Source organism: Callospermophilus lateralis, chromosome 14 (genome assembly GCF_048772815.1).
Source record: "Callospermophilus lateralis isolate mCalLat2 chromosome 14, mCalLat2.hap1, whole genome shotgun sequence".
NCBI classification, from domain to species: domain Eukaryota; kingdom Metazoa; phylum Chordata; class Mammalia; order Rodentia; family Sciuridae; genus Callospermophilus; species Callospermophilus lateralis.
Genome location: NC_135318.1, coordinates 13,789,300 through 13,809,629, shown reverse-complemented (window position 1 = coordinate 13,809,629; position 20,330 = coordinate 13,789,300). Strand labels below are relative to the sequence as shown.

General features: G+C 47.9%; 1 protein-coding gene and 1 long non-coding RNA gene across 2 annotated transcripts; both read left to right on the top strand.

Moving 5' to 3' along the window:
* The first annotated feature begins 425 nt into the window (after window positions 1-425).
* Window positions 426-7,486, top strand: Osr1 (odd-skipped related transcription factor 1). Its single transcript, XM_076833351.2, has 3 exons — window positions 426-701; window positions 5,155-5,850; window positions 6,549-7,486. The coding sequence occupies exons 2-3, from the start codon at window positions 5,186-5,188 to the stop codon at window positions 6,682-6,684; spliced, it is 801 nt and encodes a 266-aa protein (XP_076689466.1). The 5' UTR covers window positions 426-701; window positions 5,155-5,185; the 3' UTR covers window positions 6,685-7,486.
* A 3,510-nt stretch (window positions 7,487-10,996) lies between these two features.
* Window positions 10,997-19,952, top strand: LOC143379931 (uncharacterized). Its single transcript, XR_013088582.1, has 3 exons — window positions 10,997-11,047; window positions 12,954-13,040; window positions 19,849-19,952. It is a non-coding gene; the product is annotated as an uncharacterized LOC143379931 (long non-coding RNA).
* Window positions 19,953-20,330: the final 378 nt, after the last annotated feature.

Below are 20,330 nucleotides of genomic sequence, written 5' to 3'. Positions count from 1 at the left end.
CCTAAGCTGCGGGGCCGGCATCGCGGTACACAGAGCTCCTCCCCACCCGCCTCTGCCACCTTCCAGGGCACCAGCTGTGCCCTAGGAGCGCTTGAAGAAACGCGCGGTTCCAGCCGGTTCTCATCTGCTGGGAGCTGTTTCCTGTAGCGCGCCGGGTGTGCCCTTGTGGTCCTAAAAACGCAGAAAGGGTCGTGTGGAACCGGAGAGCAGGGGACGCAGGTTTGGTAGAAGCGGGGCCCGGCGAGCGCCGCTGCCAAAGTTGGCTGCCCGGGTCAGCAAAACTTTGTCTCTCAGTGCGCAGGCGCAAGGCAGGGTTGGGGGGGCAGGGGAGGGAGGGGAGGAATCCTGAGGCAAGGGGCGGGGGGGCTGGGGAGGAGGGAGGGTGGTGGATTAAAATAAGTAGGCGGCTCGGTGCTAAGGGATGAGTGAGTCGGAGCTCGGCCTCTCCCCAGCACGTTCCCAGCAGCTTCGGTTCAGAACCAGCGAGGGAACCCGGAGCGAGGCTCACGATCCCCCGGCGGGTAGGACTCCCGGGCTGCTGAGCGCTCCCGCGTGTGGGGCGCTCCGAGTCCCCGCGGCTGGAGAGGGGTCAGGACTCCAAAACATCAGGCGTGTCTGTGGGCTTCAGCTCCTGTGGCTTCCCGGGTCCCGCGCAGCGAGCCCCAGAGACGCGCTCAGCAGCAGGACCACCGCGGAACGAGGTAACTACAGCCCTGGGCTCTGGGGCTCAGCAGCCCGAGTGAAGGCAGTACTGCAGGGTTCCTTGTCACAGCGCGGCGGTCCTGCTCCCTCTCCCCGCCTCTGTCCCTGTCTCTCTCTCCGTGTCTCTCATTGTCGTGAAGGAAGCTCCTCTGGCCAAGCGAAAGCTGTAGAACCTTTGTGAAAGTGAGAGCGACTGCAGCCCAGGGTAGGGGGTGCTGACTCAGGGACTTTGCACGCAGGGTCCTGGGCCTCTGACCTCGGGAGAATAAGGGGGCGGGCCTCAGTCATCGCCCCCAATCGCGCTGGGCTACTCGGAATCCGGGTCAAGGTGCCCACGGACTTCGCAAGTCAGTCTGTGGGCCCGCATTAAGAAACCGGAGCGACTTCAGCAGGCACAAACTTTGGCAGGCGCGATCCTAGCTCAGGCTGATTTGCCTTAGTTGATGAAAGGGAAGGAGAGAGTGGATAGCCATCGCCACAGTCCACAACTCCAGGGACAGGTGCACATCCCAGCCTGGTGGCGCTTTAGTTTGACTTTTACCGAGTTCTGCTCAGGTTCCAGGCCGGCTAGACCCTGGTGCTCACTGCTGCATTTCTGAAGTCAGCTTCGCCCCGGAACTCTGACTTGGGAAGACTCTCTATACGGTAGATTTCTCCATGGTGTTAAGGCCTGGAGCGTAACCCTCGATTGCCCAGGTGCAGTTAGGCATGGACTTTCCCAGGCATGCGGGGCACAGGCCTTCTTCTCAGTTCGAGACCGCATGCCGCAGTAGCATAAACACTGTGGAGGTTCAAGTGTCTCGGGGCTGGGGATTGGTAGAAAAGAATTCTTATGCTCCCCTGACTGTCCCCTAATCCAGCTTTCTGGAGAGAAGTGAAAGCCTGAGGAGAGAGGGACAGAAGTGAGAAAATGCCTGCTGAACTAATTTGTCCCATGAAATGTCTAATAAGAATGAAAACCCACATCCAGTCCTTTTTCAGCAGCCTAGGTAGTAGCAGAGTGGGTCTCCGGAGAACAAACCAGCTTCAAGAGTTTCTTTGTTGCAATAATTCGACAAATTTCACCCAGACTTATTGCTATACCTTGACTCTTAGGAACAGAACCACGTGCAAAGCTAGTCTCCCGGGTTCACAGCCTCCTAGGGGAGAGAAGGGCTGGCCGAGAGGGGAAGCTACTGGTGTATAGATGGACCTTCCCAGGCTCCTGGAAGTAAATGCAGTTTCATTAAGACCCGAGAGCAGATAGATCCCCGAAGACGCAACGGGCATTTCAGTGCAGCAGGATGGACGCCTCACCAATAGTTTCGATCGATCTTGTTTCTGGGGAGAATGTAACCGAAGTATCAGGTGTTGGTCAACCTCTCCTCGGGCGTCCGGACGCCTGTCACCATTCCAGTTGGGGATGCAATGTGGAGGATGATTATCTTGGGCTGCTGCTGGGCTCCTCCAGGCGCAAGCTCGTGTAGTTCCCTCCATCCTTATTAATGCAAGCAGTTAACTCGCTCACGCTCAATTAGCCCCGAATAAACCACTTTAATAGACTCTGCACACTTCATTAATGCCCTGCTTAGGGCTTGCGGCAGACCTGGAATTGGCGCTCCACCGCGCGAGGTACGCGAGTGCCTGAACTGAGCAGGAACCCGAGCGCGAATTGCCTTTACTGTGCTACTCGAGACCTTTGCTACCGCTTCTCAAGGCCAGAGGCACGGACTCTTTGTGGAGTAAATGCCTGGCTTCGGGGAGAGGTGTTCGTTTAGCGTTAAAAGATCAAAAGCATTCGCACTGGGGTCTTGGGGTTAGGACAACGAGAGCGGGAGAAGCCGGGTTTCCCGCTCATCCTCTCTGGCTGGGGAAGCAAGGTTGATACTGTGTTTTTCTCCTAGCTGACCGCCTGAAACCAGATCGTGCATCCCGCCCATTCTGGGTACTAGTGTAAGGGAGCCACGTTTCGAACGAATTTCGTCCGCCGGAAAGTCATTGGCGGGAGCCTGGGGAGCCCTGGCCTCGGAATGCTGCTGCAGAAAATAAGAAACTGCTCGGGCCGCCGAGGAAAATAAATGGAGTGTTGGGGGAAATAAGATTGGGCAGATAGCCCGGAAAGGTTGGCTCCCAAGAGCTGTGGTGGCAGCATCCCCCCTCTCTGGCCCCCCACGGAGCCCCAAGACCGCTGGGTCTTTTTTGCTCCTTGAAGGGAGGTGAGGAAAGGCAAGGCGAGGTTGGTGGGGACTCCCACCTGAGCTCCAAGCTTGGGCCGGCGTGCAGCTCCAAGTCCTGCCGCTAAGGCCTCTTGGAGAGGAGCAAGCCCAGGCCTCCCGGTCTCCCAGCGGGCTCCCGATGACTGGAGACACGGATCTGATTTCTAGTGCCTGGAGGGGAAGAAGAGGTGACAGCAAATCGAAGAGTGCTCATCTTGCCTAAGTCTAGGCGACCTTTGAAGTTGGCAGTCTTCTCTTCCCACTTCCCATACGAACCGGTCCCAGCTTCTCCTTTAGCTCTGTTCCTATTTTGCTTGGTTCTTGTTTCAGAGTTTTGGGATGGACTAGGTTTTTCCAAGGCAGAACTGGCGACAGGGAGCAGTAGAGAAGACCCTTGCAGAAGCTCTACCATGGCCATTGCTGTTGCTTCTGAGGTCTCATTGCTGCAGATATGTGCCTCCTCTACCCTGCAGCTGAATTAATGGCAGTGATCAGACTTGGTTTTCATCCTATGGATAATTTAATTCCTGTAGGCAACTCTCTAGGGGCTCATGGTATTTAGACACTACCTCTTTCCTTAGAGCCCACTACACAATCAGTGACCCTCCTGTCAGCTTCTAGAGGGAAAGATTTTCTGAAGATTGTTCTCACACCTTCCAAGAACATGTCTGTCTTTAAAATTCTGGTCTTGTGCACATCCCTGCACAAGACCAGAATTTTAAAGCAAAAGGCTTGGACCTTGAACTGGGACTTGAGGGCTGGCCAGGCCTAGGAAGGCTGAGTGTGCTGTGCCGTAGGGAGCAAGGTGGTGGCCTGCACCTCCCAGGTAAGGACTTTACTCTGGGTTAGAGGAGAGGTCCTAAGAAGAGGAGAAGTGAAAGGGTCCTAGTGACCTGGCTCTGTTATTGATTTTTTTTTTTTTTTTTTTTTTTTTTTTTTGGAGTAGCTCCCAGTAAGCTGGGAGCCAGGAGTGGATCCCTGCTACTTTTTGGCTCCCCTCCCCCCACCAGGGGATAGAACCTAATTAGGAGTGTTTGGGAGGGGCAAGGATTAAAGGTTTCTTCCCAAGCAAGTTGGAGACCCTGACAAAGGAGATCAGGAGATGACAGATCTTGGTCACTTGTGGTTTCTCTGTGGCGTTGCTCAAGCATCCTAACCTTCCAACTGGAGAGTATAGAATACAGACCACAGTAATGGAGCCTTACTTCAGTGTTCTTGCCCATATACATACCCACCTGCCCAGGGTTCTTTATATACATAAAATTTGTTAGCATCCAAAGACCCTGCTCCCTTTTCCTCTGAGGAAAAAAAAAAAAAGACATTTGAGTCTCCTGGTTATGTGACTGCAGATGTTTAATAGAATAAGTGAATGTGTGGGTCACAGCACTCTCTTTGAAATGAAGGCAACCCCCAAGCACTATAATAGGGACTCGGTCTGCAAGGAGTTGCCAAAAGAGAGCTGCCCAACGTATCACTCCTACTTGTAAGGTAGGGTAGCGAATTGTGGTTCGATGAAGGAAGGTAACACAGCATCGGCTTCTGGAAACCAAATCAAAGATCAGTCAGACCTTCATATGCAGAAACCAGGAGATGTGTGCATTTGTCTTTATGTGTATACTTGCTGTTTGTGGAGGCTCTTCATGGGTATGATGTGATTCCCTGTATGTGTTTGAATGTGTTATGGGCTCTGTGTTTTGTGACCAGTGTTGTCCTATAAAACTGACTGTCCCAGTTTATTTTTGCACATTCTTGTCACATTTGCATTAGAACCTGTGGATCTGTGTTTATCTGTTAGTGTTCATTTTCATGTTTATCTGCACCTGAATGTGTAAGTCTGCTTCCAAATTCTGTTATCTTTGCAGGGCCTGGCTTCCCTGGATGTAGGTTTTTACCTGCAGTTGCTCTGGGTTTGTGCCTCAGAGAAGGTGTTCTGTATGCAGTTGGTCCTTATTTAAAATTAGTTGTATTGCAAAAGACTTAATTTCATACTAGTTCCTCTTATCACGTGTGTATCTCTGCCAAAGGCCATTTGGAGGGAGCCCTAACACCAGGAAGTCTTTCAAGGAGAGGGCTCTCCTGTACCTTACTTTCCCATCTTCTGGGTGAGGGCAATGGGGGTTGGGGGTGGGACCTTAAAACTCCCAGCTTCTACACTGTGAGTCAGAGAAAGTGTGGCTGGGCTGGTTTTCAGGAGGAAGGCAACCTACCCTGAACTTTTTTCCCCCTCTCCTCCCCTTCTTTTTTCCTTTCTTTGCAGATCGAGATTGAGAACCACTGCAACTACCACAATGGGCAGCAAAACTTTGCCAGCCCCAGTGCCCATCCACCCATCCTTGCAGCTCACCAACTACTCTTTCCTCCAGGCAGTGAATGGCCTTCCCACAGTGCCCTCGGACCACTTGCCCAATCTGTATGGTTTCAGTGCTCTGCACGCTGTGCACTTGCACCAGTGGACGCTAGGTTACCCAGCCATGCATTTGCCCCGCTCCTCTTTCTCCAAAGTGCCGGGTGCAGTATCCAGCCTGGTGGACGCGCGCTTCCAGCTGCCGGCCTTTCCTTGGTTCCCTCATGTCATCCAGCCCAAGCCAGAGATCACCGCTGGAGGCAGCGGTCCAGCGCTCAAGACCAAGCCTCGCTTTGATTTCGCCAACCTGGCCCTGGCCGCCACACAAGAAGATCCCACTAAACTTGCCCGAGGGGAGGGCCCAGGCTCCCCCGCAGGTGGGCTAGGTGCCCTCCTGGATGTGACCAAGCTGTCCCCAGAAAAGAAGCCCACGAGGGGACGCCTGCCTTCCAAGACCAAGAAAGAATTCGTCTGCAAGTTTTGTGGCCGCCACTTCACAAAGTCCTATAACCTACTCATCCATGAGCGGACGCACACGGATGAGCGGCCCTACACCTGTGACATCTGCCACAAAGCCTTCCGGAGGCAAGACCACCTAAGAGACCACAGGTGCGGCACTGCGGGAGGCCCTAGAGAGCTTGCTTAGGGTTTCACCATCCTCCTCCCTACGGACCCCCTGCTGGCTTCAAGCCTATAGGTCGGGGAATTTCACCAAGGCTGGAAGGGTCAGGATTAGGTTTGGGAGCACCTGGGGAGGAAATGTGGGTATGAATAGGACCTAAGACTAGATTGGAGCTCCAGACTGGCAGTGTTGCTGCTGCCCCCTTCTCAATCCCCAGAGTTGTCCAATAGTGAAGTTCCTGCAATGATGGACAAAACAACCGAACACTTGAAATGTGCAACTAGTGAGCCTGGGAAACTGTTTTTAATTTTATTTAATTTTAATTATCAACCACATGTACCAGTGGGCAGTCTTGGAGAATGCAGCTCTAGGAAGGGTCTGTTAACCAATTCCCTGATGGGCCTCTAGGTGAATCAGGCCTTGTAAGGTTGCTGCCTGCCCTTCCTCCTCAGAAAGGCAGATGGTCTGTTTGCCTTGACCTGTTTAAGGAGCAAAGTTGCCCAGGTTCTCTGTCACCTCCTTGCTCTGTCCAGAGTCTGCATTATGCTAGTTGCATACTTGGTACCCCACACTCCTCCCCATCTACAATGCAAGTGCCTTATAAATATAGGAGGGGATCTTGGGACAACTGTTTACAATAACATTGCATCCTTTTGCAAGGATTGATTGTCGTTTCTGTCCTCAGATACATTCACTCCAAAGAGAAGCCTTTCAAATGTCAAGAATGTGGAAAGGGATTCTGCCAGTCCAGGACTCTCGCTGTCCACAAGACGCTACACTCACAGGTGAAGGAGCTCAAAACCTCCAAGATCAAATGCTAAACAGCCTCTGGGCCACCAGGACCCTGGACACGCTGCCCCCTCCTCCGGAGGAACCCGAAGCTGAAGGCGACTCTGGCGGGCAGCGGGAGGGGCGCTTGGGACTTCCCCCCACCCCAACAATGTCCCCTGGGTCCTCGGCACACGCGGCACTACAGAGTCCTGCCCGGGGCCATGACCCTGACCGCCCGGGCGGCTCCCCCAGGACGCGGCTTAACTTTGGGCCAAAAGGCGGTACTCACGTGGCGGAAGGGAAACTGCATTAAAATAAGAACGAAAGCTCCGTGGAGACGCAGCGGCGCCTCTCCCAGAAGTATTACTTTTTCTATTGTTATTTTATACATTTTCTTTCTTTCTTTCTTTTTTTTTTTTTTTTCCTTTGACCATATAAGCTTGTAACTCTTGACTGCGGATAGGAGAGAGGAAAAAAGTTCTGCGCGCCCGCAACTTCTAACGCCTCCTCCAGTCCCCATCCCCATCCTGGGAGCCTGCAAAAGTGTAATCGGTGTATCTGCTTCAGCCGCCCGGCCCCAGGGACCGCGGGGCCCGGAGCGCCGGCTCCCGCTGCTGCCGCGCAGCCGGCCGCGGGCTCCCGGACTCGGATGGCCGGGCAGGGATCTCGCGCTCGGGGTCGGGAGGAGCCCGGCCGCGGCTCCCTTGCTCCACCGCCGCGTCACAGCGAGCGAGCAGCCGGCCAGGAGCCGGGCGTTGTATTGCGACTGGCACTTTATGCTGACCATCGGTAACGGACATTTATCACTGGAGTTGTTTTTTTTTTTTTTTTTAAACTATTAAATAAACGGTTATTTTACAGGCACCGCAGGACGGGTAATTTCCCTCTGGAACCGCAGGAAACCACTCCTTTCTATGAGAGGATCAGGTTTCTCTGCTTGACTTCAACCTGTCCTACTTCCCTCGCCTCGTCGTCTTGGGGTGATGGGGCTGGGGATGCGGGGAGAAAACCCGTTTTTAGGGTGTTGGTCTACCTCTGCCCAACTTTGTATTTTCTTACTATTCTCTGCTTCGGCGTCGGGGTCACAGTCTCCACCCTTCACTTCCCAAGAGCGGCGAGTTTAAAAAGAACCCGAGTCGGAGGCCGCACGTGGCCCTGAGAAATCCCAGCATCTCCAAGTGCCAGGGTCGTTTGGTGTTCGCTGAAGGGACAGAATACCAACTTCCCCTTCACCCCACCCCACCACCAACTAGTAACTTTCCTACTGGCCTCTGGCTTATGCTTTGGAGTGGAAAGACCTGCTTTCACAGAGCTTCAGATGAGTGCTGCGCCCAGTTTCTCTGGGTCCCAGCAGGCTGTCTCCCCAAAGTCACAAAACTACGTCCTCCCCTCCTTCTCTTATTTATGATCCTTCTCTCCCCGCCGCCCCTCCCCCAGCTACACAATGGGGTTTATACCCTGTTCGGATCGCGACTCCACACCAGGGAAGATATTCTGCCGTTTTAAAGCGGTCTGAGCAATAGGGAGGGAGGGCGGGCGCCCTGGGAGGCTGGGGATGTTTAGAAAGAGAAATCCGAGTCTCCCCCCCCCCCCAACAAGTCGAACCACCCCCAGGACGTCTAGTTTTCCCACCGTTAGAGGGAGGGTAGGTCACTCGGAGCTCTCTTGTTCAGAGGCGGGGCGGGGCGCCTGCTTGTACAGCGCCCTGACCGCGGGTGCACGCAGGCGGTGGCGCCCTCGGCCTTCCGCGAGGCAAGAGCTGCCTGATGGGCTTCAGCACTCGCCGCCGCGGCCGCGGAGACCACTGAGTTGCGCTTCCCTGCATCACTTCCCTCCAACAGGGCCCTGCGAACTGCGAAAAGGGCCTGGGCTGCAGGTGGTAAAGTGCTCCCGCCTTTCACTGCCGGCCCCCTCCCACTTTCTTTGGGAACACTCCCAGGCCCTGTGCGGGATAGAACTCCTTAATCCGGGAACCTAAATTAGCAATGTGGTCACTGCAAAACCGCACGGAATAGCCCTGCCTTTTTTGTTGTGATCCTCCCTGCCCCCTGCTGGACACGCCTGGAGGGGCGGCCCGTGACTCCAGGCACCCCATGTGTCCGGCCCGCAGCCTAAAGTAACTTTGGCAACCCCAGTCCTCTATTCACATAGGTACCTGGTGTAGCCCTCACAACCTTCTCGATTGGTCCCAGGGCCGAGGGCAAGGGCGTTGCCAGGCCAGAACAGACCTGTGGGGTCTCCACTATTCACACAAGAGCTCAATCACTCTTTCACCGGGTCCACAAGGACTGTCCAAGGATGAACATTCCTTTCCTGAGACTTGGGACCTGTTGTGCATGGAGGGAGAGTTAGCCTGTATGTTTTGGGCGTCCAGCGCCCGAGTCAACCAGCACAGGTCATGGGATGGTCTGTGCTTGGTTATGGCTTGAGATAGGGCCAACTGCATTGACCACAAAGTTTCTCTTATGCAGGGCCATGGTGGCTCCTAGACAAGTGAGTTGTTAAAGTATATACACACGGAGACACCAAGGACCACCGTGGGCACTTCTGAGGGCATGGGAAAAGGGAGCCCTCTCTTGTGCCTCTTTTCTGGTATAGCATCTTACCTGGGGATTACCCCTGCATCCCCCTCCACCCTCAACACTCCTCTTCTCAGGGCCAAAGAGCCTCTGAAGCTAGCCAGGCCTCAGGACATCATAAATGCTTTGAAATGGGGAAATTTGCCCTGGGATGTTTTCCTTTCTGGCCCACTTCACCTCTAGCACTGTGAAACCTGGTCTTATCCTGGGCCTTACTGTGGAGAAATTTCCAGTATCCTATGTGCATCCTCGGAAGAAATGGATTCCCAGGGCAGAAATTTTAGAGGAGTTGGGGAGTGGGGCAGGGTGCTAACTAGAGATCCCCAGCCTACTCAGAAGTCCTCCTCTGCTTGCTCTACCTAAGGTTGCTATCATCCTCCACCATTTCTCAGAGTAGACCCCTGCAGTGATTCATTGGCTGTGCAAATGCAGTTTAAAGGCAGGCTGTGGCTGGGGGGCCATCAGACACCTAGAGGCTGCAGTTCCCAGCTGATGTGGCTGGGGCAGTTTACCCCTGGTATTCCGTGTGAGTCCAAAAAACATGCAATATCTGTACTTTGGATAATAATGATAATCACATTCAATGCATTCCACTGTCATATATAAATTAAAACAAACAATCACATTCAATGCATTCCACTGTCATATATAAATTAAAACAAACAAACAAAAAAATTCAATAGAGCAAGTTGGGTTTTCTTGCCTGTGACAACTCTCCATGCTGTGCTCCTAGAAAGACCCCACTCCCCACTACAATAATCTTCTTGCATCCAAATGTCTGTCTGGGCGCCCAGAGGAGATGGGGTGGGTTTCAGGAGCAAAGAAGCTGGTGGAGCTGGCCAGCTGGGAATCAGCTGGGGCCCATCCTAAAGTTGTCCTATGGTTTTAATGTGAAGGAGGCGGAGGAGATACACAGCCTTGAAGAATCATCTCCCCAAGGGACATTAGGAGGAGTGATAATCCCTGCGGGCAGCTTGGAGTTCTCTCTGTGAAGAGACCAGGAGCGCCTTGGGTAAAGAACAAGTTTTGGTCCCTTCTTCCAGAATGTAGGTAGGGGTTGGAGGCACCCTAAGGGAAGTTTTCCCAGGTACCTCCTTCATTGCTTACAGGGGGAAGGGAAAGACGTCCTGGTATGATCTGAGGATCATACTGAGGTCACCTCAGCTCCGCGGAAGTGGGACCTGTAATACCCTAAGCCTTTTATTATCTTGTTATCAGGCTCAAAGGCGTCTCCTTCCCAACTTCCAGGGCGCTGTTGGCGCTGTGACGTCACAGCCTCCTCCAGCAGGCACAGTGGCGTCACACAAACCTCTGACTAGAGCGCAAGGGCACATTTCTACAGTGTAACCTATTTACGTAGCATTATGACGTCACATACATGTCCTTCCCGGGGCCGCGACATCCAGGCTTCCCAGTCCCGCCTCGAGAATCCTGCCCTCATAAGACCCACGAATCGTCTTGTCCCCACCAACAGGATCCGCGGACGTGAAAAGCAGACAGGTGCCTTGAGTGAATGTCGGTGGCCAGCCACGCCCTCCGCTGAATCCAGTGACATAGAGTGGTCTCTACCAGCAACGAGTTTTGGCACCTGTTGAAGTTGCACAGCCGCCCCGCCCACCCGGGCCCCGCCCACCTCGCCAGGCCCCGCCCACCTCTGCCAGCCCCGCCCACCTCGGTCGGCCCCCGCCCACCTTGGCCGGCCCCGCCCACCTTGGCCGGCTCCTGCCGGGGCAGACTCCCCGCCTACAGTGCAAGCTCAGCGCGCAGGCGCAGAAGGAACTCACTGGCCTGTTCGGTGGCTGCAGGAGGAGCTCGGGCTCTGCGGCGGTCCTGGGTAATCGCCTTCGAATTCCACGTTCTGCTTTTAGGGATCCCAAACTCCACGGAACACTGGTCCAATGCCTGCATCCAGCATCCAGACATTGGTCTATGTGAGCGCTAGAGATGCAGACGGAGGGGGTCGATTTGCGTTAACGCGGGCTGGAAACCCTGGACTTGAGACGGTGGCATCTGCAGTCCCACGCAGCAGTAGTCCGAGGGAAGTCCTTGGGATCTGAGCCAGCAGGGAGAGGCGGGGTCTGCATGTTAGGGTCGCTGAGACACAGGTCTTGGCCCCTCCGGCCCCACCGAACACTTGGAAGCACAGCATTGGTCTCCTACCTATTCGATCCGACTTTGTTTAGAACCAAACAGGCCCAATTTGCATCTATTTCGGATGAAAAATGCACGACAGACGTGAAATACTTCGTTGGAATTCAAACTCAGTGGCAGAGGAAAAGTTAGAAGCTGTATTTTCTTCGAGTCTAGGGACCAGGAGACAAAGCTTTTGGGAATGTTCCCCGGTTTTCTTCCTGTAATAATGCTCTTCCTCATTCAGCTGATGTAGAGTCATACACATTCTGTCAATATGTTCATTACTTGAAACAAAAAGTGCGCTTTGATGTGTGGTGGAATGTCGTAGGCATTTGTGAAACATCATGTAAATATATTATTAGAATGCTTCTCTCAGCATCCTGCGGTACCTGCCGCCTGTGCTGCCTTATAATCCAGCCTCTCCATCTTCACTGTCATAACTCAGGGATCCTGACAAGCGATGAGAATGGGAGAAGGCCACCTCAACTGGTGGTCCTGAAACCTCTGGAAAAACTTTTCCAGTTTTGTGGGGACAAGTGGCTTAATCAATTTGCATATTATGTTTGGTTAGGAAGGGAGTCAAAGCCTATAAGAGCCATTACTCATTACTGGATTGCAACATATGTTCAGGGAGTAAAAACCAACCTCAGGCAGACTGAGGTGTGCCACAGGGCAAGGGCCTAAGCATGCAAAATATCTGCTTATATAGGTATGTGCTCAAAGACACACCTGCAGAGTGAAACACCCTCTGTGAGTTTGCCTTTTTTTTTTTGTTTGTTTGTTTTTTGCCTTGTGCATGAGCATGCTAGCTTAAGAAAAAGAAGGTCACACAACCCTATTACATGGTAGCAACTTTCAAAACATTCCTCTACACAGTCACCCTAGTCCTAGATATTTGCTGCCATTCTTGGACAGTTTTCCTGGCCATTGCTAGTTCCAGTTCCAGCAATGAGGATAAAGGATTAACCGAGAAAAGTGATGTGATGGATGTTGGTTTGAGTGTTTTTGTTTCTCTTTTCCAAACACTGAACTTGCTCTTAGCAGTTAGGCCATCTCTGGGGATGTATAAAGTTCAATTAATTCATTTTAAATGTTTGGTTTGATTGCTCTTTTACTAGGGAGATAAGATAAGGGCTTTTGTCATGATAAAAAGGGATGGATTGCTCTCTGTCATTGGAAGGAGTGGGCACCACTTGGAGCATGGTGACATGAGATGAGAAAGTATAGGGATGTGGAATAAAATCAGTAGATATAGTCTAGGAATGGCTAGATTATTTACCTCTCAAGTGACAAGAGAGAGAATAGGAATTTTCAGAGCATTTGGACCTTCTTCTTATGGTTTATATATTGAATATCCCCCCAAGCTCATGTGTTGAAAGCATGATTCTCAGTGCAGCGAGGTTCAGAGGTGGGGCTTTTAAGCAAAGATTAGGACTCTGACCTCATTAGTGAATTAATATAGTTGCTGGATTCATTCATGAATAACTGAAATATTATGAGCTCTAGGCAGGTGGAGCAGGGTCGGGGGAGGTAAGTCACTGGGGGCATGGCCTTGGGGACTATACCTGTCTTGGTCCCTTCCTTTGTTTTCTCTCTCTGTTCTCCAGCTTCTGAGAACTCAGCAGCTTTCCTCTGCAGTCCCCTTCTGCCATGATGTTTCTGCAGTCTGACCACGAACTGACATCTCCGAAACTGTGAGCTAAAAGAAACCTTTCCTTCCTCTAAGTTGTTCTTGGTTTGTTCACAGTGAAAAAAAGCTGACTTGCCTTTAATAATGAAATTTACTTGGAAGATGGTCCGCTTCTTATTAACCTATGTTGAGGGCTGAATGTCTGTCGTTGTGCAGTTAATTGCTTCAGTATGTTGAAGCATCTATAGCACCTTTTCCAGGTCTATGGTAGGCAAGGGTGGTGCTGGAGCTATTAGGAACCGTCTGGATGTCCTTGTCATTGGAGAGATTGGTCAACACTGAAACATTTGAGCAGGGATACCCTGAGATAATTGTGGATACTAGAGAGTTTTTAATAACTGTTAAGAGAAGTTCATGTGTTCATAAGAGCCATCTCTTCAGTTATAAGACTTATATCTTCTAGTTTTCCTTTTTTAAAATTTCTTTGTTAATTCCTAACTTTGATACTTTAGTCAGTACACTCATATGCATATATAACTATTTAACCTATTTACATTTATTGTGATAATGTATATTTTTCTATTATATGTATATAATAGAATATTATATTTTCTACAGTTTAACTTATATTTTCTACAGTTTAACTTCTATAATCCCATTTTACATTTCAAGTTTTGAAAAACTTTTGATGCCCTACTCTTGACTTTTGATTAAAATGATTAGTTTTAGCTCAATTTCTTGAGTGATTGCTCTTAAATGTTTAACATATTTACTTAGCTTAGGGTTTCAAGTTCAGTAATGATATATCACTTGGACTCCTTAATAATACAATGAATATACTTAACACCTAAAAAGGTCCCTAGTTATTTGTTACTCCAAATTCCCTGACTCTTTAAATACTCCTTGGTTTTGGCTGCTTGCCTAAGGGGCATTAATCTTTTATATTTCACATAGCTGCAGGGAAAAGGAGAATATTCACGAGGTCAACACAACCAAGCTCAGATTTGTCTCTTCTTGATGACCCACAGTACTCGTAGGGACTCCTTAGTGTTTTGGTTGGGACAGTTGCAGTGGCTGGAGCATCATCACTATGGGAACAATGTGAAGTAGTGGTAGGGCTTATCCAGCTAGGAAGCCAGGCAAGCTGTTATCCCTAGCAAAGGCTGATTTTTATTTTAATTGTCTTAAGTATGTATTTAACTGAGCCAAGGAGGATTGGAAATGTTAGAAGAGGACTCTGGGTTGTGATAGGTTCCTCCAGTGTCCCCTACCCCAATATTCCCACTAAATATTTCCAAACATACAGAAAGATTGAAAGAACTTTATACTACTACCCAATGACCCACCACCTATATTTCACAATTAATTTTTTTGCTATACTTGCTTTATCACATACCCATCTCTCAAGCCATCCTTCCTTTTTTTTTTTTTTTTCTCCAAAAGGGGAATTGTACAAACATAGAGAATAATTGAAGGTTTAGTACCAGGAACTCCTTCAGATCTTACTCATAGAGTAATAATCAACATTATTCTGTAAAATTTGGTCTTCTCTCTGAACTATTTGAAAGTTACGGGCCTCATTATATTTCACCTATAAATGCTTTAGCACACACACTATGGTTTAGATATGGTTTGTCTCCCAATGGTATATGTGCTAGAAGCAGGATCTCCAGGATGATGGTGTTGAGGTGGTGGAAACTTGGAGAGGTAGAACATAGTCAGGCATTGGGGGTACCACTCTGAGAAGGAATTAGTGCAGTTCTTGTGGAATCCTGGTAGTTCCTGAGAAGAGTGGTTGGTAGAATAACTAACTTCAAATCCCTCCTTTCTGCACAGGCTGGTTTCTTTCTTGCTTCTCTGCTATGTTGTAATTCAGCCAAGGAGGCCCCTACCATAGTTGAACAGATGAGGACACCTTATCTTTTTTTTTTTTTTTTTAAGTAGATAAAAGTTTATTAAGCTCATAGTTCTGGAGGTCTGGGGACACAGCACAGCATTAAATTTCCATGAGGGGGCTCATGGTGGATAGCATCACAGGGAGGGGTCATGTGGAAGGGACACACATTGAAAGAGGAAGCAAGAAAGAAGCAAGGAAGCCAAGCTTATATCATAACCACTCATTCTTGCAGTAACCTAGCCAGTCCCAGGATAGTGTGAACTCACTCCTGTGAGGAAAGCATTAATTCCTCTTAATAGACCCAAATACCTCTCAAAGGTACCACCTGCCAATACTTCCACATTGGGGACCAAGACAGGCTGGCTTTAAGAAAACAAGGTTGAGAGCTTCAGTCTGCACAGCTCTATAGACGATGAGCCTTTGGACTGATGTTCCTTGTTTGGTTGGTTTTTGGGTTTTTTTGGTACAGGGGATTGAACCCAGAGACACTCAACCACTGAGCCACATCCCCAGCCTTTATTATTTTTTTTTTAATATTTGACTTAGAGACAATCTCACTGAGTTGCTTAGGACCCCAGTAAGTTGCTTAGGCTGGCTTTGAGCTCAGGATCTTCTCACCTCAGCCTCCTGAGCAGCTGGAATTACAGATGTGCGCCACTGCCTGGCATGTTCCTTGATTTCAACACATCAAATCATTCTCCCTGAACTGCAGAAAACCATTTTAGATATACTGAATGAGGACACCTTATCTTGGACTTTCATCTCCAAAACTGTCAGCTAAATAAACTTCCTTTCTTCATTAAGTACCCAGCTTTAAATATTTTGTTATAGCAATATAAAACAGACAAAGAGACACACATATTTCAGAAATAAAGGTGTTATTTTACATTATTATCACACTGGAGTGAAATAGCAATATTTTTATGATCAAATATTTCATCTACATTCAAATTTACCAACCTTTTGAATTTTTTTTTAATTACTACAGCAAAATACCTGCCACAGGTTGCTTATGAAGTAATGAGAGATTTATTTTGGTTCACAGTTCTGATGAAGGCAGTTGATGGTAATGGCAAGAAATGATGTTGGGATGATTGTTCATATTTCCAACAGGGAAGAAGAAAGGGAAGAAGGACCAGGATCCCATAATCCCTTTTGGGCACCACCCTCCATAACCTAAGGACCTCCTACTAAGCCCCACCTCTTAAAGGTCCACAGCACCTCCCAATACTGCCATTTGGGGCCAAGCCTTTAGATATGGAGCCTTGTTGAGTACTTCCATATTCAAACCATAGCAGCTTAAGTCTTGCATAATAATACTATAGCATAACCAGGAAACTATTTGTACAAAGTGCATATATTGTTTTTTGCTATTTTATCACAAACACAGGTTCCTGTAACCACCACAAAGATCTTCTGGTGTCAGCATTTCACCAGTTTGAGTATAGAAACCTTGAGTTCTTTTATTCTCCCTGTGTATGAAGTAATTATCTTAAATCTTTTTTTCTGCATACATTGAGACCCACACTGCACAGGTTCTTAGATGTGGCAAGGAACTAACTCTGCAGATTATATCTTCTATTCAATGCTATCCTTTTTGCTTCAACCATCAAAAATAATGTATATAATTCAGGAAGTCAGGGAAAGATTAGTATATCTAAGAATGATTTTGCTTTCTCTGCTGGTCTTTCTTCCTTCCTGATGTTTCTTCTGTGTTTTAAGATTTTTTTTTTTCCCCAACAAACCAAAGGCTGAATGTTCTCTCTGATATGTGGATGTTAACCCAAACAAAGGAGGTGGGCAGGGGAAGAATAGAAGTCCATTGGATTAGACAAAGAGAGACTAAGGAAAGGGGTGGGGAGGGAATAGGAAAGACTAGGTAGAATTAACTGGTGATAACTTTCCTATCCTTATATTTGGATACACGACCAGGGTAACTCTGTATCATGTACAATCCAAGAGTGGGATCCTAAATAGAATGAGTTACACTCTGTGTATATATAATTTGCCAAAATACATTCTACTGTCATGTTTAATTAAAAACAACAATAACAACAACAAGTAAAACTGAAAAAAAGTCTTAGTGCAAAAAGAAAGTTTGAAATAGGTTTAAAAGCACCCCCCACCCCCCCACACACACACCTCAGGCTTAATTTCCAAGATTGACTAGATTGTTATGAGTGAGAAAAAAATATATATTTCTCTCCTGGGTACTGTGATTCTTTGGGTATCCTGGGATTAGCTATATCACCCACATAGATTCAGGCAGAAAGAAGTCTTGCACATGGTTGAGAGAATGGTGTCGTAGACAGACGAAGATTAAAATAGCTATAATTAGTAAATCAATCTCATGCTTATGAATTTTCTAACTTGCTTCAGAAGCACAATGAAAGCCAACCAACTGTTTTTAAAGTAAGAACACTGACAAAACAAAAATTTCAAAATAATTACCTAGAGCTTTGAATTATAAATATCTGTTTCTAGAGAGGCAAATGAAGTAAAACTCACTTTCAAGGAAGAGAGCCTTGTAGTGGACACATGATGTTCCTGTAGTGGACACATCAACCACACTCGGTATTAAAATGGGAATTTTTGCTTAAGACCATCCTTATGAGACAAGGAGTTCCAACACCTCGTGAGTTCCAACACCCCGAGTTCCAACACCATCTCTGCACTGGTTCTTAGATGTGGCAAGGAACTAACTCCGCAGATTGAAATGAGGGAGTGAATCTAAGCCAGGTAACAACTATGTGGACTTTAGCTATGGATATCAAGGTCATCTCACAACTGGTTCTGAGACATCCTTTTGACTGGCAGGCAACATGGAAAGCAGTGTCTAAAAGTATTCTTTATATGTGTAATATTGATTTGCTTCTTTGAAGTATAAATCATTCTGAGCAGTATAACTACAAATAGTATTCTCATTTTTTTTTTTTTTTTTTTTTTTTAAGATGGGGAGGACATTTTCAGAAGGAAGTATATGTTTGCACAAATTGACAGTAAATTGCTCTGGGATGAACCCTGTACTGCCTTTTTTTTTTTTTTTTTTTTTTTTTAAATAACTATAATCTGCTAGCATGAAGGCCATGCCTTTTGCTTTCCATCTTACCTTGTATTTAAAATGAGGCATTACAAATGATATTCCTGAAAATTTAGAGAGCCAACCGAGCATTCCTGCTAATTCAATGAAAACAAGCCTGTGAAGACGGCTTTTATGAAGTGTCAACCACTCACCAGGAACCTGGTGGTCAGAGGAAAAGGAGGAGGAGAGGTACCTTATGATGACTCATGCCTAGAGGCAGGAAATCTTTTCTCATTTGCTCTAGCGACTAGCGCCTCCAGAGGGCAAGGGTCTTTGCTATTAAGGAATAATCCCAGGTCCTCATCGCTATGAATTTCTCCTTCAACTTTATTATTTTTTTAATATTTGATTTTATTTTTTAAATACATGACAGTGGAATGTATTACCATTCTTATTACACATATAGAGCACAATTTTTCATATCTCTGTTTGTATATAAAGAATGTTGACACCAATTCATGTCTTCATACCTGTATTTTGGATAATAATGATCATCACATTCCACCATCATTGCTAACCCCCTGCCCACTCCCTTCCCCTCCCACCCCTCTGTCCTATCTAGAGTTCCTTTATTCCTCCCATGCTCCCCTTCCCTACCCCACTATGAATCAGCCTCCTTATATCAGAGAAAATATTCGGCATTTGTATTTTTGGGATTGGCTGACTTCACTTAGCATTATCTTCTCCAACTCCATCCATTTACCTGCAAATGCCATGATTCTATTCTCTTTTATTGATGAGCAATATTCGGAGTGGCCTGGCTGTCCCTGAGGATAGTTGAACTTGTCCCTCTGATATCTCTGTGCCAAGGGGTCTGAAGACCAGCCTCTGCCAGGTGCCCTCCGTGGTATGTGGCCTATCTACAAAGCCGGTCAGAATGCAGTGGAGGGAGGGCTGCTGTGTCCCCCAGCGTCCTCTCAGTAATCCCCTCGTCACAGCCACCTCCCAAGGCTGCGCGCCCTGACACAGGGCTGTGATGGGCAGCCTGTCAAGGAGATTGCGAGTGTATTAGCAGGATTAACAGTGAAGGCGAATATTGTGGCGCTTCCAAAGTTCCCCTCAGAAGCAGAGACCAACTGGACTTGCAAGGCTGCCAAGTGGGGCAGACTCAGGCTTCAGAATTGATGTCACATCTGGGACGGGCCCTCATGTGATCAGAAAAGCACAGCAGTCCTATTGTGTTTGACTTGTGTTTGTGTATTTTTATTCCCTAACAGAGTTTAATTCATAATTCTAGTATAAAAATGCTGTGTAAGAGTTCTTTTCCATCTTATTGATAAACTAGCTGGAATACTTTAGCAGCCCTTCAAAACCAGATGCTTTGTTCTTGGCAGTTGTTTAAGTATTGCTGATTTTATTTCTGCTTGTTAGAGTAATATGCCTTCATTTTGGAGAAATTGGATCAGAAAAATATGAGGGAGAAATTTAAAATACTCAGTCCTTTCACCAGATATTAGCTCTGATGCCATTCTGATATATTTCCATGTACTCTTTCTTCTGTGTATACATATTAAATAAGACTTCAATCATACAATTTTCCTTTTTAAAAAAACTATTATATCATAAACAATAGCCAATTTTCTTGTACTCTAGGGAAAGTATATTTGATCACTATGAAATATTTAATGTGAATGCATCATCGTGCGTTATGGTTTAGATACGAGGTGTCTCCCAAAAGCTCATGTGTGAGACTGTGCGAGAATGTTCAAAAGTGAAAAGATTGAATTAGGAGAGCTGTAAGCTGATCAGTGGATTAATCCACTGATATGGACTAACTGGGTGGTCACTGGCAGGAACTCTGTCCTGGAGGAGTTAGGTTACTGCATGGTACGTCTTTGGGGTCTATGTTTTGTCCCTGGTGAGAGCAACTGTCTCTATGCTTCCTGGCTGTAGTGTCCTGGGCTTCTTTCTTCTGCTACACCCTTCCACCATGATGACCTGCCTCACCTCAGGCCCAGAGATACAGAGTGGACCAAACACGGATGGAACTTCAGAAACCAACCGTGAGCCATGGTAAACTTTCTCTTCTAAGTTGTTCTTTTGGTCACACGACAAAAAGCTAACCCAAACGATCTGTGTTAGTGTTCTACTGATGTGTAACAAACGACCACACATTTAGCAACTTCATACCCACTTATTGACTTGCATTTCTGTAGGCAGAAGACTACATGGCATGCCTGGGTTCCTGTTCAGGCCGTCCCAAGGCCGAAATCAGCGTCGTCTGGGTTGAGTTTTTATCTGGAGGCTCTGGGAAGGGTCTGCTTCCAAGCTGGTCTCCCTGGCAGACTTCAGTTCCCTGAGGGTGTGGGATGAGGTCCTGGTTTCCTTGCCGGTTGTTAGCTGGGGACTACTCTTAGCAGCTTAAGGCCACCTGC